This window comes from Egretta garzetta, unplaced genomic scaffold, assembly GCF_000687185.1.
Source record: "Egretta garzetta isolate BGI_Z169 unplaced genomic scaffold, ASM68718v1 scaffold138, whole genome shotgun sequence".
NCBI lineage: Eukaryota > Metazoa > Chordata > Aves > Pelecaniformes > Ardeidae > Egretta > Egretta garzetta.
In genome coordinates, this window is record NW_009260598.1 from 673,100 (window position 1) to 700,519 (window position 27,420).

Below are 27,420 nucleotides of genomic sequence, written 5' to 3' on the forward strand. Positions count from 1 at the left end.
AGGGCTGGAGCCCCTCTCCTACGAGGACAAGGCTGAGAGAGTTGGGGTTCTTCAGCCTGAAGAAGAGAGGGCTGCAGGGAGACCTGATTGCAGCCTTGCAGGGCTTAAAGGGGGCCTATAGGAAAGATGGGGACAATCAAGGCCAGGTTGGACAGGGCTCTGATCAACCTGATCTAGTTAGCGGTGTCCCTGCTCCTGCAGGGGGGTTGGGCTAGATGACCTCTAGGGGTCCCTTCCAACCCAAAACATTCTATGATTCTATGAAAACTTTCCACAAAAATTGAAAAGGTTTCAAATATAACAAGGTAATCACTGCTATTACACATCAAGAAAATAAAAATAAATGCACGCAAGCCCATTTCAATGCATGCTTCGTGTATCCACTTCAGTATACACACAGTGTTTTTCTGAGATGACATGTAGTTTCCTTACACTCCTTTTCTCAAACTCCATTAATTCTACGTTCTAAGCAGGTGTTTGAAACATTGGTTTATTAAGGAAATGTAATTGATTTTTACTCCTGGTGTCTTGCATAAGCAACTGCTCTCTTAGCAACAGCATTATAAGCCTTTAGGAACTAAGAGGGTCTTCATTTTGGACCTAAATTTCTCCAACTGATCTCCAGTACTGAATTCCAATTATTCTGACTAGTTTTCAAAGTAAAGGTTGCAGTTCAGGAAAGAATCTCCTCCACCAGGGATCTGAGTAAGTAAGTTTTCAGTTCAGTTCTAGTCCATCTATAACTGAAATTATTCTAGTTCAGTTTTGGTTTGAGATAAACAAATTTCAAACGGTTCAAATTAATTTCCAATTTAAGAAAAAAAAAAAGATTTGAACCAGTTTCTTTTTGGCTTCAGTGTTATTCTGTGATACTGAGGAGAGAAGCTGAGAACAATAGCGTAAGTACACATTTTTTAACAATGGCATCACATAGCCAGCATCTATATGGGCTTATGGCAATTCAGAAACAGCATTCCCGATACAATGGGAGTCACTGCCTCTTGTTGGAGAAGCATACCATTAATTTTCTGATTGCTCTTGGGGAGCTGACAGTTCATGGCTCCTGCAGGAGTGGTGACAACTGTCTTGTGGACGATAAAAGCCCAAGCTACCCTTGAATAAAAGCAGAAGTTTTTGTGTAGTAAGAGCTGGGAGGTGATAACCTTGATGCTTTCCCACCGACTCTTACTTCCAACTGCTCAGATCAATCCAGCAGCTCCCAGCTCCTGAGGAGAGCCTGCAGGTGCTGTGCAGCACGCTGCCTCGTGTTGCAGCAGTTTACCTCAAAGAGCAGGAACTGAGTGAGAACTTGCCAGACCACCTAAGGAGTTGCATTGCGTCTTGCACTATGCTGTGTCTTACTCATTTCCTGTACGGAGGGTTTGAATTCACAAAACCAGTTATTAAGAACAAGTGACAGCATGATCCTGTTCAAAATGCAGTGTGTAAGAGCACATGATTACATGCACTACACTCAGTGCTGTGGATATATATACACACACGTAAACATACACAGCACATACATGTAAATGTAATTATTTCATGAAACTCCAATAATAGCAAGGGCCAAACTGACTCCTTCCTCTCCTGAAACTTATAGTACAAATACCTGTGACTTAGATATCTCTGCTTCTACAGCGTAAGTTATTCTGACCGCTTTTCTCAACTTTTCTCCTCATAGTCTCTATATCAGATTTAGTAACGGTCTCAAGGTCTCCCTATGAAATCCACAGGTTTTTTATTTCAAGCTCGAAAGGCCAAGATGTTTCAAGAAAAAGGCTGAATATTACTCAGAAAAGTAATTTTCCTTGAACAAAGTCACACAACTATTTCAATTGCAGTAAAAGGTAACAGTTAACACATCTCTACAAATAAGACATTATATTAAAATGACTTCTATTGTTTTATATGCATTTTTATAGAAGAGGCTATTTCACTTATGACTGATTTGAATTAGCATAATTCAATGTTTGAAAATTGCAAAAATCACAGACTACACAGCTTAGAACCATGGAACTACCCCTAACACTGAATTTGCTTATTAATGTCTAGGACTGTATTAAGTGACAGGTATTTCTGTTGAAGCATCTCTCATTCGATTTAAGTATTAAATTTTGCATTCAGACACATATGCATAACTTCCACTGAAATCAGAGTTGACACAGACATCTGAAAACAGTTTGATTTTAAAAGCAGAATAGTATATATATCCAAGTATCTCAAAAATCTGTAATTGAAACAAGTTTAATCAAAAGCAGCACTTTGACAAGCTGTATTTAACTAGCTCCAATTATCTTTTACTGATTACCACTGGAAATTTATCTCACCTAGTGTATATTGTGAGATCATCTTCTGAAGGAACATCTGAAAGATTGACTCCATACACATCTTTTGTTGATTGCACTACATTCTGGAACATAAGAAGAAAGATTCAGACTGAGGATACCATAACAACATCCAAAGAGAATTTGCTTTCAAGAAAGGAATTCTTTCTAACCTGAAAATAATTTCAAAAGTGCAGGAAAAACCAAACAAGTTTCTCATATACATAGTAATCTTAGTTTGTGCATGTTTTTGTTAAATACTATTCAAGACATTTGTTAAATGAGGAAAGGATTCTTGAAAGATAACATCAGATAAAACAACTTATTAGGAGAATAAATTATATTTATAGGACATATAATGATGCAGGTATTAAATTCTGTTGTGTTGAAACTTAATATAGAAATAATCATACTCATTCAGAACATGCTCCCACATTTGCTTTCACATTTCCTGCTGTCAGTTCTAAAATAGTTACAAACTTCAGGTTGAACAAAACTATTTTTATTTTATACATTACACAACCACGTCAGTCAACTATAACAAGGATCCAATGCACATGCAATACTTCACTTTTTCTACCAATTCAGTGTTAAACTGGGAGTTTTTACTGACAAGACACATATGACTGCAAGTCAACTATCAAAACCAGTTTTCTTTTAGTTTATAAAGATCCAAAGTCAAAGAAGAACTTCAGAAAGATATGTCCTGACAGAAGTATAAAATCATTTTATTATTAACTTCGGTAAGATGTGAATTGAAAGGAACTAGCTGTATGGGTTCCCCTACCCACACAATGACACAATTTTTCTCTACTCTACAGTTGCTGATGTAAAAAATACCAAACTTAAAATGAATTTAAAAAAAAAAACATGAAAAACCCCAAACCTTACCATCCCACCCTCCCAACATAAAGTATTTTCCAAATTTGTATAGTCTCCATTAGCACATCATTTGCTAAGACATTCGCAGTGGTATCCAAAATGGATATCTACAAGAAAGAATTTGAAGAAATGTGACGTGAATTAATAAAATAGGTATTTCCATAATACTTCATACAAATTAATATTTTCATTAAATTAGCACCCAAGAGATTCCAACAGAATTGGAGTTATGCTAGTGAAAAAAGATTAATAGCCCACAACTGAGAATACACATTCTTTTCATGTGACTGTGCATACACGATGTCACTATTATCCTGCCATTATCTTCAACTTTAGTAGCAGTAATAGCATAGGACCAATGTGACAATATTATCATGCACATTTTTGAACTCAGTTTAATTTCTTTTTTTTTTTTTAAATGTCAGACCATATAATTATGAAACAGCTATTTAAAAATCTCCACATAAATCAGGTTGAAATTTAGCCAGCTTAAACATTAATTTACAGTTATATCCACCCGAGCAAGTGGCATCATTCAAAAGGAACAGTCGTGGAAGAGGTGATGCTCAGGACCTCAGATCCATACTACATGTCTTTCAGGGGGTTTGCTCCAGATTAGCTCCCATTGACTAAATGTTGATTAGGTAAGTAGATCAGGTACATTCCTGGAGAAGCATCTCCCAGCTTACTTTCATCCAAAAAGGAATCCCACTTGCATGCTCCAAGACCACCTCGTGATACGGACCAGAGCATGGCAAGGGACAATGATCAGAAGCACACTACTGCTCTGAATTAACACACTAGCACAGATATATTCATGTAATGGGCTACACCTGACCTGAGTACCTTTCAAATGCCATAGGTTTCTAACGGTAATTTTCATTTTTTGAAAAATACTATTTTCTGTTGTGTTTCACTATTAAATGACAAGAGTAATAATAAAACTTTATAAGCAGTTGTGCTAACATCTACACAAAGAAGTTACACTGGAGACCTTTTTCACTTAATTTACCAGTGCTTTACTTCTGACTGTTCTATAACATTTACTGCTTTTTTAAGGAAATGTGAATTTTAAGTCCGTGATTAGCATTTTTGCCTACCACAATAATTTCTTACCTCTGTGATTTTTGTATTGTCTCCTGTATCAGTCACCTTTACTGGAGTTGAACGTTGAGAAACAGCACCTTCATCTTCTTTGTCCGTCCCAGAATCATCTTCAGAACTACTTGACGCTGCTTCCTCACTTGGGGGTGGAGGAGCACTAGCAGCTGTTTTGCGCTGCAGCACGGTTTCTTCTCTATTACTTTTGTTCCTATTATGAAAGGCAGTGTGTATTTATGAAATCTGTGAGATATTAACCACAAGTATTTAAAATTCCTAATTTTGATTACAATCTTACTGGGGTAAATGCGTTCTATCCTCTGGAGCAACTTGTTGCTCATCTTTTCAATTCCCCAATTAATTTACTTTTCTTCAATCTCTTCTTATTCCAGAGTATTTAAGGAGAGCTCAAAGGATTATGTCAGCTTTTCTCCACCAATTCTCTGATTCTTTACTTAAATCCCTCCCCCAGACTGACTGAATAAAAAGGAATAAAAATCAATTGAGACATAACATCTTTAGTTTTGACTTGGGAAAAAGTTTCATGTTTTGATTAACATTATCCACTCCACTAGCTTTCTTCATCTTAGTCCCAAAAATCTTAATCATAATGTCACTTTTCTCCTTTCCTTTTCCATACCTCTCCCTTGAATTTAGTTCCTTAATCAGCAACATTTCTTTATGCGGCATGTACTTCTCACTCTAGAAATTCTAGTCAATATAAAGAGGTGCCTTGCTGAAATTGAATATTTGTAGGAGTTGAATATTTGTAAGTTCTTCAAGATATAGCATCTATATTTTAGTAGGCTAACACCGGGTTTAACTGTACAAGCTCTGAAAGGTAAGTGTTGCTTTGCCCATCAGAAATTGTACCACCCTTAATGTCCCCTACATCCTTCCCTACCGGCCATAAAAGGGTATGTGGTTGCATTTTCCTCTCAGACACTGTCACAATCTTTCAGGGACTCTGGAGGAAGAGGGACTGGAAAGCAGGTAATGAATGTGTTTATAGACAAATCAGTTCCGGAAAGAGGGAAACAGCATCTCCTCCTTGCTGAGGTGACTGTCCATATATACACTGACATTGTGCGTGACTTAGTCTAAAGGAAGGCAGCAGCATGCCAAGAGGCTTTGACAACAGCATGCAGTTCGGTGCAAATGCTATTTTGAGTCGCAGCTCTAGTGTTCTCATCAGCAAAGGCACAGAGGTCACCGGTATCACTTGAGCTCTAGTGGAGTGCACCACAACTGTCACAAAGAGTTCTGCTGTATGAGTTTTACTGCAAAAGGCAGTTTATCCCTGTAGTGAATTAGCTAAACTTTATATGCTTTAGGAACACATATAAACAAGTAGGAGAGTCCTCCCAAAGGTTCTCGCTCTGAGAGCATATCCCAGCCCCAAGGACATTAATGTATCAGAAGAATTCTTACAGCTGGAACAAATGCCTTAAGGGAAAAATCCAATACAGGTAAGTTTAATTTCTGACTCAGCAGAAACTGACACCTCCTTAGACTGAAATTTGAAGAAATTTATGAAAACATACTGCATTCTTTTTAGGGAAAATTAAGGTTATCTTCCCTACTTTTCTAAATGAGGTGAAGGTCACAAGAAAAGCAGTCCTTTCTGAAAGGTGAAGAAAGGAGCAAGTAGCCAAACACTTGTAAGAGTGATGTCCCCACCCCCTCCCCAACACATACTCAGAAGGCACCCAAGATCTAATTGTTCTAGGGGACCAGAACCCTTGCAGATGAAAACAGATCACCACATCCTCCAGAAATATCACAGTAGATCAAAAGATGATGACAAATGTGCAAGGCAAAAGACACCACCTCTACCAAGGGCTAAATATGGGTAAGGTGGAAGACTGAAGATACCTTTTACCTCACTACCCCACTGCACAGCCAATAGATAGGAAGCCCTATGAGCAATGCCCAGGGAGTTCTGGAACATGGATTTGGTCCAGCTGATTCTCTACCTCATAACAATTCCTAAAAAATTGCAGTGGAGAGCTGGAAGCAAAGTGCCTGAGAAAAATGTGTAACGGCCAAGTATTTAATGGAATATCTGGAGAGAAATTCGTTAGTCCAAAATCTGACATTATACCAGAGTGGAAGAATAAAGCCTATCCTCAAAAGTACCCATAAACTCACAATTCTTAGCAGAGGTAAATTGTATCACTGTTGAACAGGCTTTCTGCTTATTCCCAGGGAACATCAGTAGCATGAAATCAGGTTCTACTAGTGATAAGCACAGTCTACTCTTAACATTTATTGACAGCGAGTCCCTAGGGTCAAGGCACAATGGATGTTATTTATGAGACAGTCCAATTTTGTAGCTTTTAATAGAACGGCAGGTTTTCAGAACAACTTATAATGTTGTGGCAGCACAGGTTTAGTCATTACTGACAAAAGGTTTCCTTAATATGAGGTATCAAAGAGAGGATGAATTGGTTCAGGAAGAGTCCCCGCAGCCCTTGTGTGATACAGCAGATCAAACACAACAATGGAATAAATAAAGTAACAAAGCAAGTCCAGGATGCAAAAGCAGCTAAATGGAACATTTATTTGTCCCAATAAATGTTGCTGAATTTTTATATAATTTTATCACAAATATTTTTAATAATTTTTTTAATCAAAATCTGTGCTGAAACTGGCATTTACTGCTGTTTCAAGATATGTTCTATTTATTCAAAATTTATTAATTTTTTTTTAAAAGACAACAATAATATATGCATTCTCGACATCTCCAATAGGGAATACGGTTGCCACTACTATGAAGAGATGACCTAATTTTAACAACCTCTGTATCTTTAGTCTAGATAAAATCTTCACATGCTTTTCACTTAGAGTAAAACAAAACAGAAAAGATTAAACAAGTCTCAATAATGAATTCCCAGTGGCAAATAAAAATCTCAAATCAGATATGATTTTCAAAGCGTACAGTTCTACAGTATAAGATCAATGATTTTTTTTTTTATTTCCCATGTAACAGAGAATATGCTACAGACACACACACAGAGATTATATATTTGTATTACAATTTCACTACTATTAAACTGCAACAAAATTTCATATTTCAGACTTACCCCAACACAGATTTTCCAGTTTCATCAGGTTTACGAACAGTAAAGGGACTTGGATCAATCCCCACATTCTTAGGCATAAAATCTCTGGCAAAATAGAAAGGGAAAACTGTTCCTGAGTAAAGTTCAACACATAAAATTTTTAACATTTTCTGGAAGAACCACCACATCTACCTTTGACTTAAAGAAAAATAATTATAAAAAGAAGTATCAAGTTCTAGCTTCATCATTACAAGTTAAAGTCATATGAATATAATCCCCTTAGGTATTTAAAAAGCTTTCAATTGCATTATTTAGGCCCATAAAACAGATGCAAACACTGCCACTTGCCAATGAGGCTAAAGCAACATGCTCCATTTCTGTGCTGAAGAAGCTCTGTAACTCAGCTACATTTTTTTCAAAATGCTGCCAACACTCAAATTGGGTCAAAAAGCTACATGAAACATCATCTGCCTGGAAGTCTTTAGCTAAAGTGTGATTAAGATTATGCTTAGAATACCCAGCTGATTGCTGACAACAAAAACAACCAAAAAAAAGCCCAAAATACCCCAAACCAAAACTATCCAGCCAATTGTGAGAACCTGATGAACTGAAGAAAACAATTGTAAAATGAGAGCAGAACATTTAGAAAACAATTGCTTTGAAGGTAGCCTCTGTGATATGAATCCACAGAGAAAAGCTCATTTCTCAGCCTTCAAGTGCCCAAACATTTGGCACCCCATAATGGAAAATAATTGGAAGTTTAAGTGCTAATTTAACAGAATTATTTCAGACCAACATTTCCATTTCAGAACTGTGATTTAGTTTCTAGAAGTTCGCTAAATCTGAAGCTTCGAAAAAAATCCCAAACACTCCACAAAACCTATCAAGTTACAGAGATTTAACCAAATAAATCAAATGTACATTTAATTCACACTGAATCAACTTCCAGTTAAGGATTTATAGTCACAAAACTTCCCAATATACCGTGTAGAATTGGTCATTGCCAAGCAGAAGGTCTCATCAAAACTGCTCAACTCATATGGCCGAAAAAACTCATTGTAGATATCGATTTCTTCTTCATATTTCTGGAACTTCTTCACTGTCAACTTGCGTCTGTTTTCAGCACATGTCACTGGGGAAAGAAAAAAATCTTTTTACTAACAATTACAGACTCTGCAAAAATCTAAACTAACAGTAGCCTGCTTACCTAGCCACCCTACCAGGCATTTTTCTACAGCCATATCCCCTCTAAGACATGAAAATATTATATGAAGAAGATGCACCGCACATCTTTAATAAATACGTGTCATGGCTTAACCCCAGCCAGTGACTAAGCCCCATGCAGCCGCTCACTCACTCCCCACCAGAGGGATGGGGGAGAGAATCGGAACAGTAAAAGTGAGGGAACTCGTGGGTTGAGATAAAAACAGTTTCATAAAACAGCAGAGGAAAATAATAAATAATAATATACAAAACAAGTGATGCCCAATGCAATTGCTCACCACCCGCTGACCAATGCCCAGCGAGTCCCCAGGGAGCGATTGCTGCCCCCTGGCCAAGTCTCCCCAACACTGTGTGCTGAGCAGGAGGTCATATGGCATGGAATATCCCTTTGGTCAGCTGGGGTAAACATGCTCCAGGGTATGCCAGAGAAATAAGACACACATACCCTGTCATCTGCAACAGGAATGTAACCACCAGCATAGACTATAAATACATGTTAATAGGCAAGGGAAAGAAAAAAAAAAAAAAAAAAAAAAAAAAAAGAAAAGGCTGAAGTGTGCCCTGGTGCATAAACATATGGAGGTCAAGTACTGCAGCTGAAAAATCACAGCTCATTGTGGATGGGGAGGGGGGGGGAAGATATTATGGAAACTTTTTTTTTTTTTTTCAGATTTGGGATCTAAAACAGTTAAAAAGCATTTGTGACTAAACCTTTTCAAGATACTCTGTAAGGCAAGGTAAATATAGCTCCTACCTTCATCAAAAGGAAGAGGTAAATGCTTTAGCACACCTGTGGTCCACCAGTAAGTATAGCTGTACAGGAAAAACAGACACACAACTGATAGAGAAGACTTGATCTTGTATCTAGTCTAAATGTTTGCACGTAACAGTTACTTGAACACAGTGTCACTTTAGTAAACATTTCTTTATAATTCAAGCATAGAAGAAAGTAAAGAATTATCCTTGGATGGAGGATTTCAACAGGCTCCTGTCCTACTACTTTGCTCGCAAGCCATGAAATGTAAACACATGAAGCTCAATACAGGTATGGAGGCAGGAGTGACTTTGTTTCATTAAACAAAATACATTTCAGGTCCCTACCTCTACAGTACTGAAAATTAAGGTCTTAGTACATATAGAAGGTATTTATGTATTTCTTTTGTTCTGGTTTTGGGTTTTTTTTTTTGTTTTTTTGTTTTTTTTAAAAAAAATCAACCCCCACTCCACCACTTGTTATTCAGATACTAAAATTTATGAAAAGTGTAAGAAGAAATGAAGGTCAATGATAACAAAAACGGCAGATTGTCAAAACAGTTGACTTCTAAACATATAAATACATTTTCATGTGACAGCTGTCTTAAGTCTAAGGACTGCATGTTGGCATAGCTAAAAGCAAAAATCAGGCCCTGCTGGAAGCTTATTCAGGATTTCTGAAAAACAACAAAGGAAGTCAAGCAACATTAATAAAATAAAGTATGTTTTATCTTTCATTCATGTTTACATATTTTTATTTTCTCTTCTCAAATACACTTTAATTTCTTCTCTAAACTATTCTGATAGTTTCTTCTGTTCCATTACTTCAGATGAAAAGACATTTGCCTTCAATGATTTTTATTTCAAATATGTGTGTATTCGCAATACTGTAAGGGCTGTAATCAGAGTATTAATGCAGTTATTTCCTACTCATGTCGACGTAGCCATCTGGAGCAGAAACAATGGGTGCATTCCTATGCCTAGAGCTAGACTTGTTAGCAGGACTTAAACTGTGCAGAACAGGCAGGGCAACACACTTCAGTTCCAAGAACTGTGTATGTCCTAGACAGAAATGAAAGAGTTATGCCTGATGGTCCCGTCTCTTCCTGAAGTACTGTATCAGACCATGCTAGCAAGCCATTTTCTCCAGTGCCTTCAGAAACTACACAGACATACACATACCCAGTTTTGCTGCTTGCCGTGTAAGTAACATGGCAACATAAAGTCTCCTTTTCCATCTTCACTGTCCTTTCACGTGAATCACAACTTATATAAAAGTAATATATGAAACTCATTATGAAACCTCCTCTTTCTGATGGGGAGGCAAATACAATATAGGAAAAGTACCAATATCAAAAGAAGTTTCAATTACAGGAGACAACATCTTCCTTCTCCTTCCATATCCTTGATTTCATTTTGAGTTTTCATTATTTCATTTCCTGCTGTGCCCAAGGAATCCAAAAGAGGCACTGCACAGAGAGGCAGGAAGACATTACATGAAGAACTTGACCAATGGTTTCACAGAAATAAAAAATTCCTTGGAAGAGTTTTTCCCACCTAACTACTTATTATATGGAGGTGTCATTTTGTTCACATGAGAAAACATCTTGGTTGTAGAAGCGCTCAGAAGAAATTCTGGCCAGAATGAAAGGTAAAACTAATTAACAAATACATGAAGAATACCAACTTTTTTTTTTTTTTTTTTTTTCAAAACGTTCTACCTCATTTGAGAACAGTATCTGTGACAAATAAGATAACAGTTGTTTAACAGAGTAACAGATGAAAGGGAGACTAGGACATTCGTAGATTTGTGATATATCAGCTGAATTCATTTTTGATGTGCAATAATGTTCGGAACCAGTAGGCAACAAAAGTAATGTTGCATGTTTCATGTGTACCTGAAATAGCACTTGGTTGCATGGCTGATATGAGCTAGAATCAAGAGAAGCCTCAGGAGCAAATATAAAAGGACTGAAATTTAGAAACAATCACATCACATGCCAGCTGCCACGACAGGTTAATGGAATAAGCAGCCAACAGGGACTGAATGCACCATTTAAACACATGCAATTTTCCCCAGACAAAAATCTAAATGCAGATATTCAGATCTACCATTTGTGATACAGAACTTTTAAGACTCACAGAATGAACAAAGATACAAACAGCGAAATTTCTAAAAGAGATGATTTAGTTAACAAGTCTAGCACTGTCCTTATTATTAAAATGGATTTTTTTATAATCCTTAACAAAATCATTCCACATTGTGAAGCACTCTAAAATTATTTAAAATTTTTATGCTTTAGCTCTTTTACTTCTGCATATTACCATGCAACTACAATGGTATGCAAATGAAGAAAAAAGAGTCTTCAAAACAGGCTAGACATGGCTGAAAGGAAGGTAGAGAATCATGAGCTTCTTGGTATGCAGAATTGCAGACTAAGTGCATTACACAAGAAAAATAAACAAATGTTATCCTCACCACCTAATCTCAAGTACATTAATGACCTTAATAAATCTGACCATCAAAAATACACCTGTGTGTCACTTAGTGAGACAGTGGTAACTGTACTTCAGTAAAATAGTGAAGCATTTCACACTGCAGTATAGAATCTGATATGAAATGAAACTTCTTTTTTCAGTACAGTGGGAAAACAACATATTAAACAAATCCTTCAAAACACCAACAGCCAGCATTTTTTGTAATCTCCTGAGGGTTATTTTTGTCTAAGTTTTCGTAAAGTTTTTGACAGGCTGACCAAATTATTTGGTTACCAACATGTGTTCTTTTAAATTTATTAGAGCAATACCAAACAAAAAACTGGAACAGCAAAATACCTTCGCCTGGTCTGTGACAGACAGAGGGTGTTCTTGTGATGTAAATAAAAATCAGTGGGAAGTTCCCAGAGATGAGGTTTTCCTTCTGTAGACTTGAACACTCCCAGAAAGAGATTGATAGAATCTTGCCTGTCTGCATCTGTTAAAGAAGAGGTAGACTTAATGCCAGGAACATTGCAGAGCTCAATCCCATTCCAACATTTGCTTGTTTGTCACATTTGCTCCTCACAGACAGAGTGCGTATGTCCTATGACTTCCGCAGGGACCTCTGGGCATCAATTCCACCGCAATGAAGCTTCATTTAGACCTGACTTTCTGCCACACCGCAGTGCACGTAGGGCTGGTACCAACACTGTCTCCTTCCTTGGCTTCTCTCACAGGAGCCGAGGCAGAAGCTCTGCTTAGAGGCTTTGCAGAAGTAAGACCTCATGCTGCAGCTCCATCACCCACCTCTGCATATATGTATATGTATGAAGCATGTGCATGTATTTATGCATGTTTCATGGAATCTGACATACCATCATGAATTTACTGCAGTCTAAATAACAGAAGAATGATTTAATGAAATTAAACAGCATCTATACAATACACAAGTTTCCCACATAATGCACATATTATGAATTCTTTGGGTTTTTCTAGCCAAAACATATTCAGTAAAATGATTAAACTTCAGAAACACCTTTTAATAATTTGGACTTTTTTCCCTGTTGGTTTAAATCATCAGTTTCTCTTGCCATATTTTAAGCTTCACCAAACTAAATAAGGCAAGTGCTAAAATCCAGTGGTACCACTGTAGATGAAGCATGACAAGAAATGTTCTTCACCTACATCTTTAAAATCTCTCTTGCTACCTAGGCCGCAGATAGGATGAGTTACAACAGATATTAAGAAAAGCTGGAGTAAGATGAGGGCTTGGGGATGGTAAACTGTGATAAAAACAGCTTTGCAAGCAGAGTCATAGGGGCAGAGGAAGGCTTACACACAAAGGATCTTCAGATATGGGGGAACATGTGGAGAATTCTCTATTTGTGCCCTGATTATTAGCATGTGGAAAGCTCTCATCTCCACTCTTGTTTGCATTTCAGTAATCATCAGACAAGGAATAGTTCAGACTAGTTCAATAGATAGCGTTATTCCTCCAGTTTTCTCCACATTTCAAAAAGAATATTACGAGAGTGGAGGGTCCCTTTAGCAACACACTGCATCAAAAAGACAAACTGAAGTCTCAGTATACCAGAAAGCAGGTAAAAAAATAGGTAGATTCCACAAAGTGGTGGTATGACAGCAAGGACAAAGTTTGTTCCTGGCCACCACCACCATTTCAGTCAATACCTCCTTCTCCCCAGAATTCAAACTTCTCTTCCCTCTGTGCAACATACATTTTTACAGGGAATTAAGACATGCAAGCAGCTGAAAAGTGAAGTGCTACTTAGAAATTTGGTGACAACAGGATTATAGAAAAGTAGGGTACTTCATAGAAGTGTGAATATGTGGAGGTCAATATTTGGAAGTGGCACCTTTTGTATAAACAGTCACATGGTGTAACAGGGCAAGGCACCAGGAAAAGGGAAAACCTCTTGATATTGCTTGGCTCCCCTTCCCTACTTAGAGGATCTTTCATCTGGAATCTGGCTTTTTTCTTCCTTTACTATGCACTCATACTCCCTCCAGATGCTTTTACTGTCCCTTCAGTGCACTCTTCCAAAAAAATACTTATTTTACCTTCTTTCTTGGTCCTCACCTTCCCAATTTTCTTAAGAGGATCAACTTATAAACATTAACTCTTCTACTCAGTAATACTCAAAAGCATATGTAGCTCCTTATGGTTTGCAGGCCATATTGTTTCTGCAAAATAGTGTCACAGTTTAACCAAGACATAAGGAGAGAATGAGGAAGGCCAGGAACAGTGCAAGAGAGTTATGCAAAACTCAGTAAAAAGGTCTGAAAAAAACTTAAAAAAAAAACCCCAAACCAACTTGTTGAGGACACTGAGAATTAAAAAGAAAGGAAAAGTCACAAGCAATAACATGTATTCTTTCTTCCTGGTAAGTTATTTAGTTAGTAGTTTCAAAGGGTTTTTTACTAGCACGTTTTTAAGACCATTTGAGAAAACAGGAACTGCAGGGGCCATTTAATTGAATTAGCCTAAAACAATCCACTGCTCTCAATCGGAGTTTGCAACTGCACTACATGACTAATTAGCAAATCATAAGAGATTCAACACAATAGGGACTATAACATCCCATGACTAAAAGGTTATAGTAATTACATTTACTTTCATACAACACTAAAAGGTAGCTTATTACTATGTCCAGTCCTGTTTGTGGATAAATAGATTATTCCAGATTCCAGAAGTTTATTACGCATGTTGCAACTCTAGCACTGAAGTCTGCAACACCATGTTACTTTCTAAAAGGCACAGAAGTCAGAAGAATATCATATGGAATAGCATTTCCTAATTTCTCTGACAATCACAAATTAAAGAAAAAAACAATGTTAGAATTCAACTAACCAGAATGCCTGCCCAAAAGGGTATTGAAGGAGCACCTAATTCTTAGCTGGATGATGTTCTTTTTTCTGGTAAAACTAATTTGTTTATAACCAGGGTACTTCAAACAACTGACTTCCCAAACTACACTGCACCTTCTACTTTTAAAAATATGCATGAAAAATAAGTCAGAATTTTTGCCTAAACCTATAATTTTATGGTAACTTGAAAAAATTTTAATTGTCCCGTATTTTTAGAGGGAAACCTTGTTTTTCTTCTAAGTGTCAGTCACTAACTTGATCCTGAGAACATTTTTTTAATTCTTCACTCTTCTATTACATAGGCAACGTATCACAAAGTTGTAGGTACAGAAAATCTATAGAAAAGCCAAGCCACATAATGAACTAGGGTGAAACTGCATTCAAAATTATCTTCCTTACAAGTCCAAGTCTTATCTACTGGATCAGTATCTCCAGGCAAGTCACTTAACTGATACATGTCTTGCTTTTTCTCATCTGTAAAACTTGATTAATAGTGATTATCCTAAGAGCTACTGAGGTCAACAGATGAAGCCATTCTTTTAAAAGTGTAAATTACTTCTAGAATCATGTATTTTTTACGATAGACAAACAGAACAAGTGTGGCTAAGTGATTTATTTAGGAGGCACAGTTAGCAGGTCACTTGTAATCTTGTTCTGAATCTGATATACTGTATGACTTCAAGCAAATCACTAAAATTTTCTGCATCTGTTTACTACTGGTCCACAAAATTAATAAACATCAAAAAAAAGTTTCTCAGATCAGAAACACAAGGAAATACTGGCTCATGAACTGGCGCGCCCTCAGATATTTATTTCTCTTTTAAAGGATATTTAATGGATATTAAGAACAAGAAGTGCAGTATAGCAAATCAGAATCTTGTTCTAAAAATGCTTCCTTTATCTCTGCTTTCTGAAAAAACTTCAAAAATAAAATCTCTCTCTCAATGTGTCATATTAACAGGCTTGCAGATGCCACCTAAACAGGCAGTGTTGGACAGTGAACTTTTAAATTTCACTGAAACAAACCTTTTAAAATTTCATATTAAAAATGTAGTAAATACAACTTTGAATGCTATATTTCAACAATGCCATCTTCAAACACAAGGAATGCATAAAGCATCAAAAATATTTGGTTCAAATGGGATCAAATACCAAAACCATAACTAAATAGGGGCAAGTGTGCAGCACCATTATGAAAGTTTAATTTTTCTTATTGACTTCAGTAAAGACAAACCTCTCTTTGTGTACTCAGCTACAAGTTCACCCAGGTGACAAGATGGACTTCTTTCATTCTGTATTCTTTTCTTCTTTTTGTACCATCTTTTTCAGAACAAATTCTTTTATCACTAAAACACATGCATATCTTACTACCCTTGCAAGCAGACCACAACCCCAGAACTGGATCTAGAACTTTGCTCAAGCTTCCACCTAACCATTTAAGTGGCTGGCATAAAAGTGAACAGCTTCAGGGATTTGTTCCGTCTCGTACTTATCAGTATGGGTGATACTGCAAGTGTGCCTCCTTTTGCTCATAAGAATTGATGAAGTCATACCTCATTGTCACTGAAAACAATAAGAGACCATATCACCGAACTAAACAAGCTCTCTGTTTCTCATTTGATTTGGGCAAATATGATACACAAATTACATGAATTACATTCAGAAACAGTGCTTTAAATGCTGTGCTCTCACGTTTTGTTACGTATACAGAATTGTCACTAGCAAAAGCAGTAACTTCAGCCAAAGAAACCAGAGATTACTGAAGTATTCCTAGCCAGTGTCCAACTCGCTGTTTTAAACTTCACATAGATTCTAAGTAATTGCAGTCTACTAGAGAAAAGAATGCAACTTCCTTCCCTGGCTGTGCAGCTTTTGTGAAAGAGAGCAACAGAGGACTGACACAATGTTTAGAACACAGCAGCACTCAATGTTTGTCATCCCAACGTGTCTTAGACTGTTCTTTGATCATTCTTTTAGATCTTTCTCATGACTTCTAAAAACACTAAGCATTTTCTTCTCAGTTATTTTGCATAAGGTATGGCTCAGCATTTTTCAAAGATGTTTTCTCTTAGCAATGTTGCTCAGAACATAGTAGAGCAGTATCAGTGACTGATACGAGCTAGTAAAGGAGTAAGCTATTATTTTAGGACTTATTTAATTCAAAAAATAGCTTATTTACTTGGTGTACCTTGCTTTTTTGATTTAATTTTGTCCTTTCTACCACAGATTCAACAGTTAGCAGCTTCTATTCATACAAAATGATTATGTGCATGAGAGCTTGCTTGTTTGAAGTCCCCAGAAACATCACAAGAAATACTCTACTTGAAGCCTTCTATTTGTGTTTAGATTTAGATTTACCAGTTTCCTTATATTTGTTGAAGCCATTCTGCCCATCATATTGACAGCTCTATAACAGCTATCTGCTTCTCTATTGATCTACAAATGTCACTGGCAGTGTACATTTTCCAAATACTTCTTACATCAGTTGACTAACTCTTATCAAATAAGGCTGCATGCTACAACATGCATTTGCATAGGATATAAATATTTCAACAAATCAAAATACCCATTTGATAGCCATCAGATTTTACTGAATTATTTGGAAATCATAGTATAGAGGATCTCTGTCATAAGATCATAGTATGGATTATTGAAACATCACAAGTAATAATGGCTTAAAAGAAAGCACTTAATTTTAAGTTTACCTGAGAAAGCGTTACTATAATATCTTGAGAGTGTTTGCATAATATCTTTGGAATGCTGAGTCCATGGAGCTATCTTTCTATAGGTTTTTACTCTGTGGACAAGCTGAGAACCTCCATATTGCAGGGAAAGCGTGTCTCCATGATCTTCATATAATTCTTCAAATAATCTGAAGGAAAAGCAAAATGCGTCATCTATCAAACTGCTGAAGAGAGATTTTTAAGAGAAAAAATAACCAGGTAATGTAATAATAAAGTCTTCCTGTTTAACAAGCAATCAATTTTCTATTCCTAAGTACTTCTGCCAGTTTACAAAACCAAGTATTTTATTAAAACATGCTATTAACTAACAAATACTGAAATTTAAAGCTACATCTCTATTCTTTATTCAGATAAGTATGTGGAAATTTTATTCAGATACTATAGTTGCTAGGAAGGATTAGACCGTAAGATTTTCACTAACATAATATATCAGACTGCATCCACACAACAGAATATGCACTTCTGTAGATGCAGGGAGAAGATTAACATGTCCTACTAGTCTGTGGGGAGAAAACAAACCATATACCTTCATAAACTAAGGTATTTTAAATACGCTAAATGGGACAGAACACATCAATATATCAAGGTTATGTTTCCTGTCAAGTCCACTGGGAATGAAGTTAGCATAACTTTCCAAAAATCTTGCCAGTTACAAAAATGATGGCTCAAAGGTACAAATCAAATAAACATGACTTGTAAGAAAGGTGAATGGCACTCAGATACCATTTCCTGGAGCTGGAAAAACATGATGTAAGAAGATGGTAGAAAAAGCTGGCTGCTAAGGTGATCAAGGAAAGCTGGCTAAAAGCAACACAGCCCTCTAACACCAAGAAGCTGACAGTAGACTCCAAACTGAGAGCAGTCCAAATAGCAAAAATTCTGAAGAAGCTCCCCATCAATGACAAAAACAATACAACAGTCTCAGAAAACAAGGTTATCCTAAGGAGATGACACCCAGTCTAAAAGATAACAGATTGAAAAGTGCTTCTCAGAAACAGAGACTACAGCCTTGCTTGAGCAAGACAGTGACAAGGATGACACCTTGCTAAAAAAGGCTGAAAGTTTAGTTAAGAAGCAAAAAACCGGAACAGAGCAAAACAAAAGGACCAACCATCAAACCTATCAAATGTATTTCACATCAGTATATCAAGACACAGTAACTCAAGCATCTGCATGTGATACACTGTAATACCTGAGAAGAAAAAAGTCCTTAAGAAGTGGAAAGGAGGGTAGAAACAAAGAAAACAAAAAAACACCCAACAAAAAAGCCCCAGAAAACAACAAAACCATTCCCTTAAGGAAGTTTCCAATAAAGGGATAGTACTGCATAAGTAACTCAGCAATCATCTGATTGAAGTTTTCCTCAAAAGGTTCTGGATGAAGAACACTTAGCAGCAAATCAATTTCTGTAAAAACAAAATAGCTGTCCAGCAGATCTTCTGCCCGAGGTCAAGTACAAAAAGACCAATTAGGAAGAAACATCTGCTTACTAACTTTAAAAAAAAAAAAACAAACAACCAAAACCAAACAAAAAACAAACCCCCAAACCCCTCAAAACCAAGCAACAAAAGAAACAAACCAAAACCCACTTGCCTCCACACAAATTATTCATATTTCATAATACCATATATAAGAATCTCCTGTTTGTTTCTTTGGGTTTGGTGGGTTGGTTTGTTTGTTTGTTTGTTTGGGGGGGGGGGGGAGGTCTTCATACAAGGGGAAGACAGCGATGCTGGTCAACTAAAAGCTAAAAAACTGGTCAAAGGCAAAAAGGATGATACCTCTCAAAAATTTTCCAGTCAGCCATGGGGACTGATAAACAGAGTTCCAATGACCATGTTAGCTAAATTAAGGAAGACAGATCACTACAGATTTTGGCCAGTTAGAAGAGCGTAAATGAAGAGGCAGAGTACGCAGGAAGCAGATTCTCTATGTGAGATAATGCAGGGAACAAGAATGCAGAAGATCAAACTGGAAGACTGCATAACAGAGAGAGAGTATAGCACATGCCTGTCTTCAGAATTTGTTGCATTATGGAGCAGGATTTGTTAATTATTCTGAATACAGTAATTCAGAAACAAGTCTTAACAAGCGACAAAATCAGTTTCTGACAGGCATACATCTAGTGCAATGGAGAAGAAAAAAATAAGTCAAATGTGGCCAGACAGAAGTAACCTTTCATACCAGGCTAATATCTACATTTCAGAGAGATAATGAGAAATAAGGTGTCAGGAAAGTCAGAGACAAAGCAACTGCTATAATCTTAAGAGATGATGGTAAGAGATGGAAATTTGGGTGGTTGGGGCATACAGAGGAAACAGGAGGCTGTAGCGAGGTGGAAGTTGGCCTCTTCTCCCCAGTAATGGGCAACAGGACGAGGGGAAATGGCCTCAAGTTGTGCCAGGGCAGGTTTAGGTTAGACATTAGGAAAAATTTCTTCACAGAAAGGGTTGTCAGACACTGGAATGGACTGCCCAGGGAAGTCGTTGAGTCCCCATCCCTCGAGGTATTTAAAAGACGGGTAGACGAGGTACTTAGGGACATGGTTTAGTGGTGGGATGGCAGGGTTAGGTTAAAGGTTGGACTTGATGATCTTAAAGGTCTTTTCCAACCTAAACAATTCTATGATTCTACAAGGGAGAGAAGATAGACAGGACACCTGGGACTACTGCAGCAGGAAGCAGCAGAAGAAATTTGGGCTTGCAAAATAGGGGTGGGAAGGGGGGAGGCAGCAAAGCCTGGTACCAGGTAAGTTTTAGAAGCTAATGGGCGAAGGAAGAGGAACTGAAGGTAAGTCCTGAGGAAAGGAGAGGGGAGACTTTGTCTTTTCTGAAACATGAGTTACATCTTCATATTCTAAAACTTTCAAACCACTACTCAAAACCAGCAATGAAGCTGTAAGTTTCACAGTCACGACAACAGCCTTAAGGAACAAAACCACATCGCCTCAAGGACTCTTACATTAATTTCTGAAGCTTATTCACAAGTTAAGTAGCTTAGTTCCCCCTGGCCCCCAGAGCATTTAAATGCTAGGTTTTCTTAAATGGTTTGAGGATGCCTGAACAAGTATCATGGCTACTTGAACTGACAGAACAACTTCGCTGAAAACTTTTCTTCAATAAATCAAAAAACACAATTTTTTCCAAAGAAAAAGTAGCAAATAGCAAGGTAAGATGTGTATCTATACAAATATCAGTTTGGCATTCTCCATAAAAGCTTGTACTTACTTAAGGTTTCATTTTTTATCAGCATTTTGCCTCAAGCAAGTGAAGTAAGTGTAAAAAGCTGGGGTGGGGGTTTTGCTACATTTATTTAAAAGGAAAACTCTTAGCTTTAAGTTTAGGCATATAAAAAGAATGAAATCAAGCAGTTATCTTGTAAGAAGCCTGTTTAACATACTTTTCCAGAAGAGCAAATTTTCAGCATGACTGGATTTTCTTAAGAAGATTTCAAGTACGGAAGATTTTTTAAACTTGGATGAATACACATTATTAAAACATTCCAATAGAAAGAATTGCATTTTTCTTTTACAGACTTCTAATTTTCCTAAATCTCTTGACACAAAATTAAAAATTAAAATGATGACACACTTTATTAATGTATCTTACCTAACAGCATCCGTATCAAATTGTAAATTTGGCTTATCAATCAATCCCAATGAATAGAGTTGGTATGCCAAAGCACATTTTCCCACCATAAATTGGGCTGTGTTAGTGCGATCTAAACAGTCCACACAATTGGTTCGCAGAACTCCAGTCTGGTAAAGCAATCCAAATAAGAGATTTTTCTTAATTAATAAATTATTACACTCATGATCATTACTTTTTTCCTACTATCCAAGACTTGTCAAATCTCAAATTATGTCAGCTCACAAAAATTTGAGGAAAGACATTTCTAAAAATGCTAAAAAGCAATTCATCTCTAGCAACCTACATCAGACTGCTGTAATGCCTACTTTCAAAATATTCTTGCTTTTATCATCACACAAACTGCATCTCTCCTTTGACTCACAAACAGCCCTAAAGATTTACCTTAAAAAGAAAGAACCTATGTTATTTCGGTGAAGAAGGTCTTATATTCAAGTATGCTGAAACTACTGCAAAAAATAAAGCACACTTCTAACTTGCTGTGGTTCTACTGTGATGGTGCTTGTATTTTAAGCTTCCCGTATCTGGAGCAACACACATGAATGTTTTGTTGAAGGTCGCAATCATGCACGTATTCACATATTCTTTTATGCTGCTTGCACCAGCGTTCTTCAATTCCATAATGCACACAGTTATTTTATGATATGAACAGCTGCAAGAGATTTATTTTAATAAATAAACCATGGGGGATTCTTCTGCCCAGATATATATGGCTATATGCAAGCTTGTCAACTAAGCTTTTATTGCCTTAATAAAGAAGCACTTTTTAGTGTGACTGAAAAGATGTCTATTCTGAGATGAAATGTGATCCAGATGTTTACATGTATGCCAATGGTGACTACCTCAAATGATGAAGGTTGAAAGACAGATAATCACTCCCCTAATACAGGTAAACCTGTAAGACTAACATTAAAAAAAAAAAAAAAAATCTAACTAGCATTGCATGGTTTGTTTTAAAACAGATCAAATTCTATGTACTCCACTGTTTGTCTGCTCTCAAACACACATATCCCAGTGATCAGCTGGTAAAGGAATGGTCACTTACAAGAACTACAAAATCATGAATGTCAAGTCAAAAGCAACTAATGCTTCTTAAGAATATGCTCTGTGTTCAGAGTATATAATCATAACATTCAAGTATAAATCTGGTACTGTATGGTTTACAATTTAGTCAGCATTTTTCTGACCTTAAAGAAAGCAGTGTTTCTAGTTTTATTTTCTTTTAGTGATGGAAATTGTAACAACGTACAGAACATTCAGCATGGGTGAAAATGCTTTTAATAACCCATTTTCATGTGTATGAATATGTCACCAGGCTAAAGTATAATTCCTCACCATTTCTGTATTACATTGTATTATGAAGTTGCTAAAAGTTTTAACTTTCACTGCACTGGTAACACTACAGACTAAATAGTAAGGGAAACTAGTTTAAAATATGAGCATTTCTCAGACTACCTCCAGCAAAAATACAATGCCAACAGCATTGTACCATGCAAGAACTTTAAGCTCTATTTCCCAATTGGATTTCTGGGACAGATAGCAATAATGCTGTTTACTATAAATATTAATTTAAGAGCACTTTGTGAATCACCAATCAGGTATTTAAGTGAAATGGTTCCCTGGTGCTTTGGGAGTGCTGATCTACATCACTATAACTAAGAATTAATAAAGTATATTTTAGTACCTGCAAGCGACCAGTGGAAACAACATAACCTCCCAGTTCATTCCACCTGAAAGAGAAACAAAACAGAAAGACTTACAAATCATTTAAAAAAAAAAATAACAGATCATACCTTGTATTAATTTGCTCAGTAAAAAAGGGTGACAATTAAAAACCTGCCACAAAGCAAAACTGATATCCCTGAGTAGCAGAAAGCAGTGAAAGCTTTATGCAGCAGTAAGATGTTGTATTTAAATCACATTGCAAAAAAAAAAAAAAATTAAAAAATCTAGCCTTAAAGTAGAAATATTACAAAGCCATACAAAATATTTCCTTTGCTCTCCATAAAACAGAGTATGAGCAACACAAGCGTTGCTAGATCAGGTCTTGCATGCGCAAAAATTGAAGTAGGTACAATGCCAACAACTGGAAGGTAAAGACATAGCATACACTGTACAGCAAGCTGGTTGATTTAAATCTCCCCCTCATACTGACTCTAGGCATAGATGCTAGATACACACATATGTACATATTGTCCAGGTCTTGCAGTTTTGTATAGGCTTTAACTGTACCCCAGAGCCAGAGAACACAAATCAGAAATTAATGACATTTTGAGGTAGGGGAGCAGTTATGGTTGGTGCAAGTAACCCCTGAGCTACTGAATATTTTCAAGTTAGTAGGGTTATCTATAGCCTGAGCAGAGCACTGCTCTGGCAAGCATATAAACTACATCTGAGACTCTCCAGACTATCTCTACAGAACACAGCGTTATATGGATGTATTGATCTTGCTCCTGCTAGTTTAGTCACCATATTTGCATGCATTGCATGGCAGAGAAAAGCTCTAAGGGAGCCTACGAGAGTTTTAGCTCAGACTATTTCTAAATGAGGACAGACTAAAAAGGCAAGGATGCTCTTAATGTAAAATATGAATGCCCATTTGGCTAGTGATGAATTTAGATCCCTAACACGAAAGCTTGAATCAAAAACTTATTGAACTTTTAATGCAGAAGTTACTTTACTTCTGGATTTTCAGGTACTTGAGAGAATTCAGCTGATTAAAGCACTGTAATTCTGCAGCAATCTAAGCAACTACAGTTCCTAGTTTAAAGAAAAAGTTTCAAGTTTTGTATGTATGAATAGCATAAAATCCATTGGAAAACAACTGACTCGGTAACATTTAAGTGATAGTTATCTTATTAGTATGCCTCAAAAGAAGCCACTTACTGAATTCCAAATATTGTTTGCTTTGTTAAATTTACCCCCAAATCTAGGATTCCTTTGGTTAAGGTGAAACAAAAAAACCCCACCTTTATATAGACACACACGGCATAGATTACAAGTTACAATTAATGGTTTGAAGTAAGAATTCATTATAAGTACAACAGCAGCAGCAGAATTGTACTCTTTCAGTGTACTAGTATTTCTTAGCATGTGCCTCTGCAATCCTTTTACCTATAACTTAATAACAAATTCTGTTTTTTCATATTAATTTAAACCTTAAAATAAGAAATAATGTAATGGACACAGAAATTCCAGGCAACTATACAAGGAATAGATGTGATTCATTATGCATCAATTAAATTATACATACTTTTCATCTGGCCGCAAGATACTGCAGTAGGAATCAGGTCGGTTTACAAAAAATCCAGTCTTCTTTACTACACTTTCTGCAATCACATTCAGCCTATCCAGGACATTGCAAAGTTTGCTGGGGAGAGAAAAAAAAACAAAACAAAAAACCACAGTCCAGATACACTAATACTAAAAAGATTTTCACTGCTTGGGAAGTCTTGATAACAAAAATTATTTAAAGGAACACTCACATCACAGCTTTATTTATCCAACAGTAATTACGTCTATAGTGTCCTTAGATTTTACAGACTTAGGAAACAGACACTGACTGTATCTGAGCAATTTTGTTTAATTTTTAATAAAACACATTGCAAAAACTAGAAGTGGAAGACTTCAAAAATTTACAACTCAACTTTTATATCACACTAATTTTCCTCTACCAAACTTCCTGTGAGTCACAAAATAAGAATGAGACAGAAAAGGATAAATGATTATGCTAAATCACGTTGCCTCATTTTGTTTGCAAGGTTTTGTTCAGTAACATTTGTTTTCGTGTATGGCCTTCATGATGTCCTGCACCTCCTGTTCAGATCAGGGCATCCATCCGTTCATTGTTGGGGACTTTAACTTCTGTTATAACATTATTTTCAAAGGTTTTATTACAGTGTTTACATTTTAAGTAACAAAACAAATTATTGATTTTCTAAAGATTGTTTATACTGAGATGGAAGCAATGTTTTGGAACATTTCCACTAGTAATGCTTTCCAGCAAACTTACTTCAAAACTACATGCTAAAGGAAACATGCTTGCAGTATTCCTGAAACTGCCAATTCTTCAGGCAGACATATATGTTATCTTCCATTCTTAAATATCTCTCGTTTGCATAAATAAGTAATCTAGTTCAAAGCCTTCAGGTATTTTTTATATCTCTACTAGGGTGGATATGTATATAAATATACCTCAAGCTTAAAGCTAGAAGGGGAATCCTTTGAATACCTATTATCATTTCCCATATAGGACAGACCACTAAGTTTCATCAGTATCACTCCATATGAAACCCAAGAATTTGTATCTAGCATATCTTCTTTTGAGATTTACTATTTAATTGTAACAACACAAATAATTGTGTATACACCTAACTGTACACAATGCCATTTTAGAATAAAAAGTAGTTTGAAACCACATCAGACTTTAAAGTAACAATTTCACACCTACATGACCAACCATATCAGCCATCTTGTAACCACAAATAGTGAATAAGGATTGTTTTCCAAAGCTCTTTTCATAACATTTTAAATCAACAAACATTAATTATATTCCTGCCCTTTGAACCATACTGTTTTTTCCATTGTTTTGTTCAGACTAACATACTAACAGATACCTGAAAGTTGATCCAACAATTCTTATCATTCTTCTAGAATTTTTGGCATTATAAGATACAGTATACATACATAGATCAGACAACTTTACAACCAAGTTGTGTGTTACTTAAGCAAAGCAATCTATACCTGTGAATTTAAAATGTTTGCCTTGTAAATATTTCTACATTTTGGAAAACATTCATCCTTTTCACACGATCCTAGTACTGCATTCTATTTTTCCAAAATTACAGAATAAAAAGTTACAGAATATATTTGCCTTTCTAAGATACATGCTTCTAATAATCTAAATGTTTCAAAACACTGAAATTAATGGCCTCACTTCCTTTTGGAAGAGGAAATGGAAAAGACTGATCAATATGAAACCCCTTGTTTTCCAAAATTTTGTAACTCAGTAAATTCAAAGACTGAAACAGAATACCTGACAAACGCAGTGTTTTGACTAACTCAAAATAAAAACTGAATGTTGATGGCTTTTTTTTTGTGACTTTTCTCTAAAATTTTCCTTTGCAGAGAATTTCAGAGTTTTCAGGTCTTGCTCCACACTTCGGTAAGAAACCATAGAAAACACTAAAAAGCCTTCAAAAAGCTGAGGTTTTATTCAGTCCATAGATCTCAGTAAGATTCTCCCATCATTCCTAAGCTACGTTCAGTCGAAAAGCAACACACTCAGTAGCATACAGTTACTTGTATTGTGGCTAAGGGCACTGGTACAAAGAAGGATCTTTGCTACCTTTTTGTGTATTTGGCCATATCCCAGGGTATATATATAATTGCATGCTCTGGGGGTAAAAACTGGTTGAGATATGTCACAGCAGCAACAAGTTCTTCACTAAGAATCCTTTCGTGCTTTCTTTTTTCACGTTCCTTTAGGAAAAACAAAAGGAAGTTAACATTACAATTTTCAGTGACTGCACCTAACCTGTATACACACACATATACATGTATGTATATATAACAGAAATTAGAAGTGGAAGCTGTAACAACAGCGGGCAGTTCCTCATAACTAGTACAATTAAATTAAGAACAGAAGAGACAGAAAAAATCTAAACTTTCTGGGTTTTTAACAATTGATCTGTATCAGCAGCAAAAGTCACCTGTTTCAACTGTGCATAAGCATAGGCTGAAAATGGAACCCTGTAAGATCAAAGAAGAGCACATGGAAACAAAAGTGGTTGTACAGAAGAAATGGACAAAGACAAAAGAGAAGGAAAAAGACAGGCAGAAAGGAAAGTATCATATTCAGTTCTGGGGTACAAGAGGATCCAGGCAAATTCTTCTCCATTACTGACACGAGATGGGGAAAAACAGCTCCCATCTCCCAGCTTTGCAATAATTTTAAAAAATTAGAATTATGGTGCCATTGTCTGAATAAACCATATGTTTTGGCACTCTACATATTAGTATGGCTTTCCTCTCAACTTCATCCAGAATAAAACCTATACTGAATCTATGTTATAGAAACTGCTTTACATATGTAATAGCAGTCCTAAATAAACAAACCCAAAGGAAGCCTAAAACATTCATTACTAGTTAAGAAGTTTCTAGGATGGGCAGATATACGAGGACATTGATTGTATTTCATCAACATTTAAGAAATCAAGTAATAAAAGTACTGGAGATAAAGTGCCTGACAACATCCAAAAAAAAGGTGTTTGGATTTGGGGGCTTCCCCCCCCCCCCCCCCCCCCCCCCCCTCTCT

General features: G+C 36.4%; 1 protein-coding gene across 1 annotated transcript in view; it reads right to left on the reverse strand.

Moving 5' to 3' along the window:
• FIG4 (FIG4 phosphoinositide 5-phosphatase) overlaps positions 1 to 27,420 on the reverse strand; it is a 71,260-nt gene that overhangs the window by 18,884 nt on the left and 24,956 nt on the right. The window contains exons 12-22 of the mRNA XM_035900308.1: positions 26,452 to 26,585; positions 24,358 to 24,474; positions 22,789 to 22,834; positions 21,066 to 21,214; positions 17,419 to 17,585; positions 12,185 to 12,323; positions 9,351 to 9,409; positions 8,357 to 8,504; positions 7,394 to 7,477; positions 4,323 to 4,518; positions 2,328 to 2,410 (exon numbers count right to left, since the gene is read on the reverse strand). Of these exons, the coding sequence (XP_035756201.1) occupies positions 2,328 to 2,410; positions 4,323 to 4,518; positions 7,394 to 7,477; positions 8,357 to 8,504; positions 9,351 to 9,409; positions 12,185 to 12,323; positions 17,419 to 17,585; positions 21,066 to 21,214; positions 22,789 to 22,834; positions 24,358 to 24,474; positions 26,452 to 26,585 (1,322 nt within the window). The remainder of the gene's footprint in view (positions 1 to 2,327; positions 2,411 to 4,322; positions 4,519 to 7,393; positions 7,478 to 8,356; positions 8,505 to 9,350; positions 9,410 to 12,184; positions 12,324 to 17,418; positions 17,586 to 21,065; positions 21,215 to 22,788; positions 22,835 to 24,357; positions 24,475 to 26,451; positions 26,586 to 27,420) is intronic.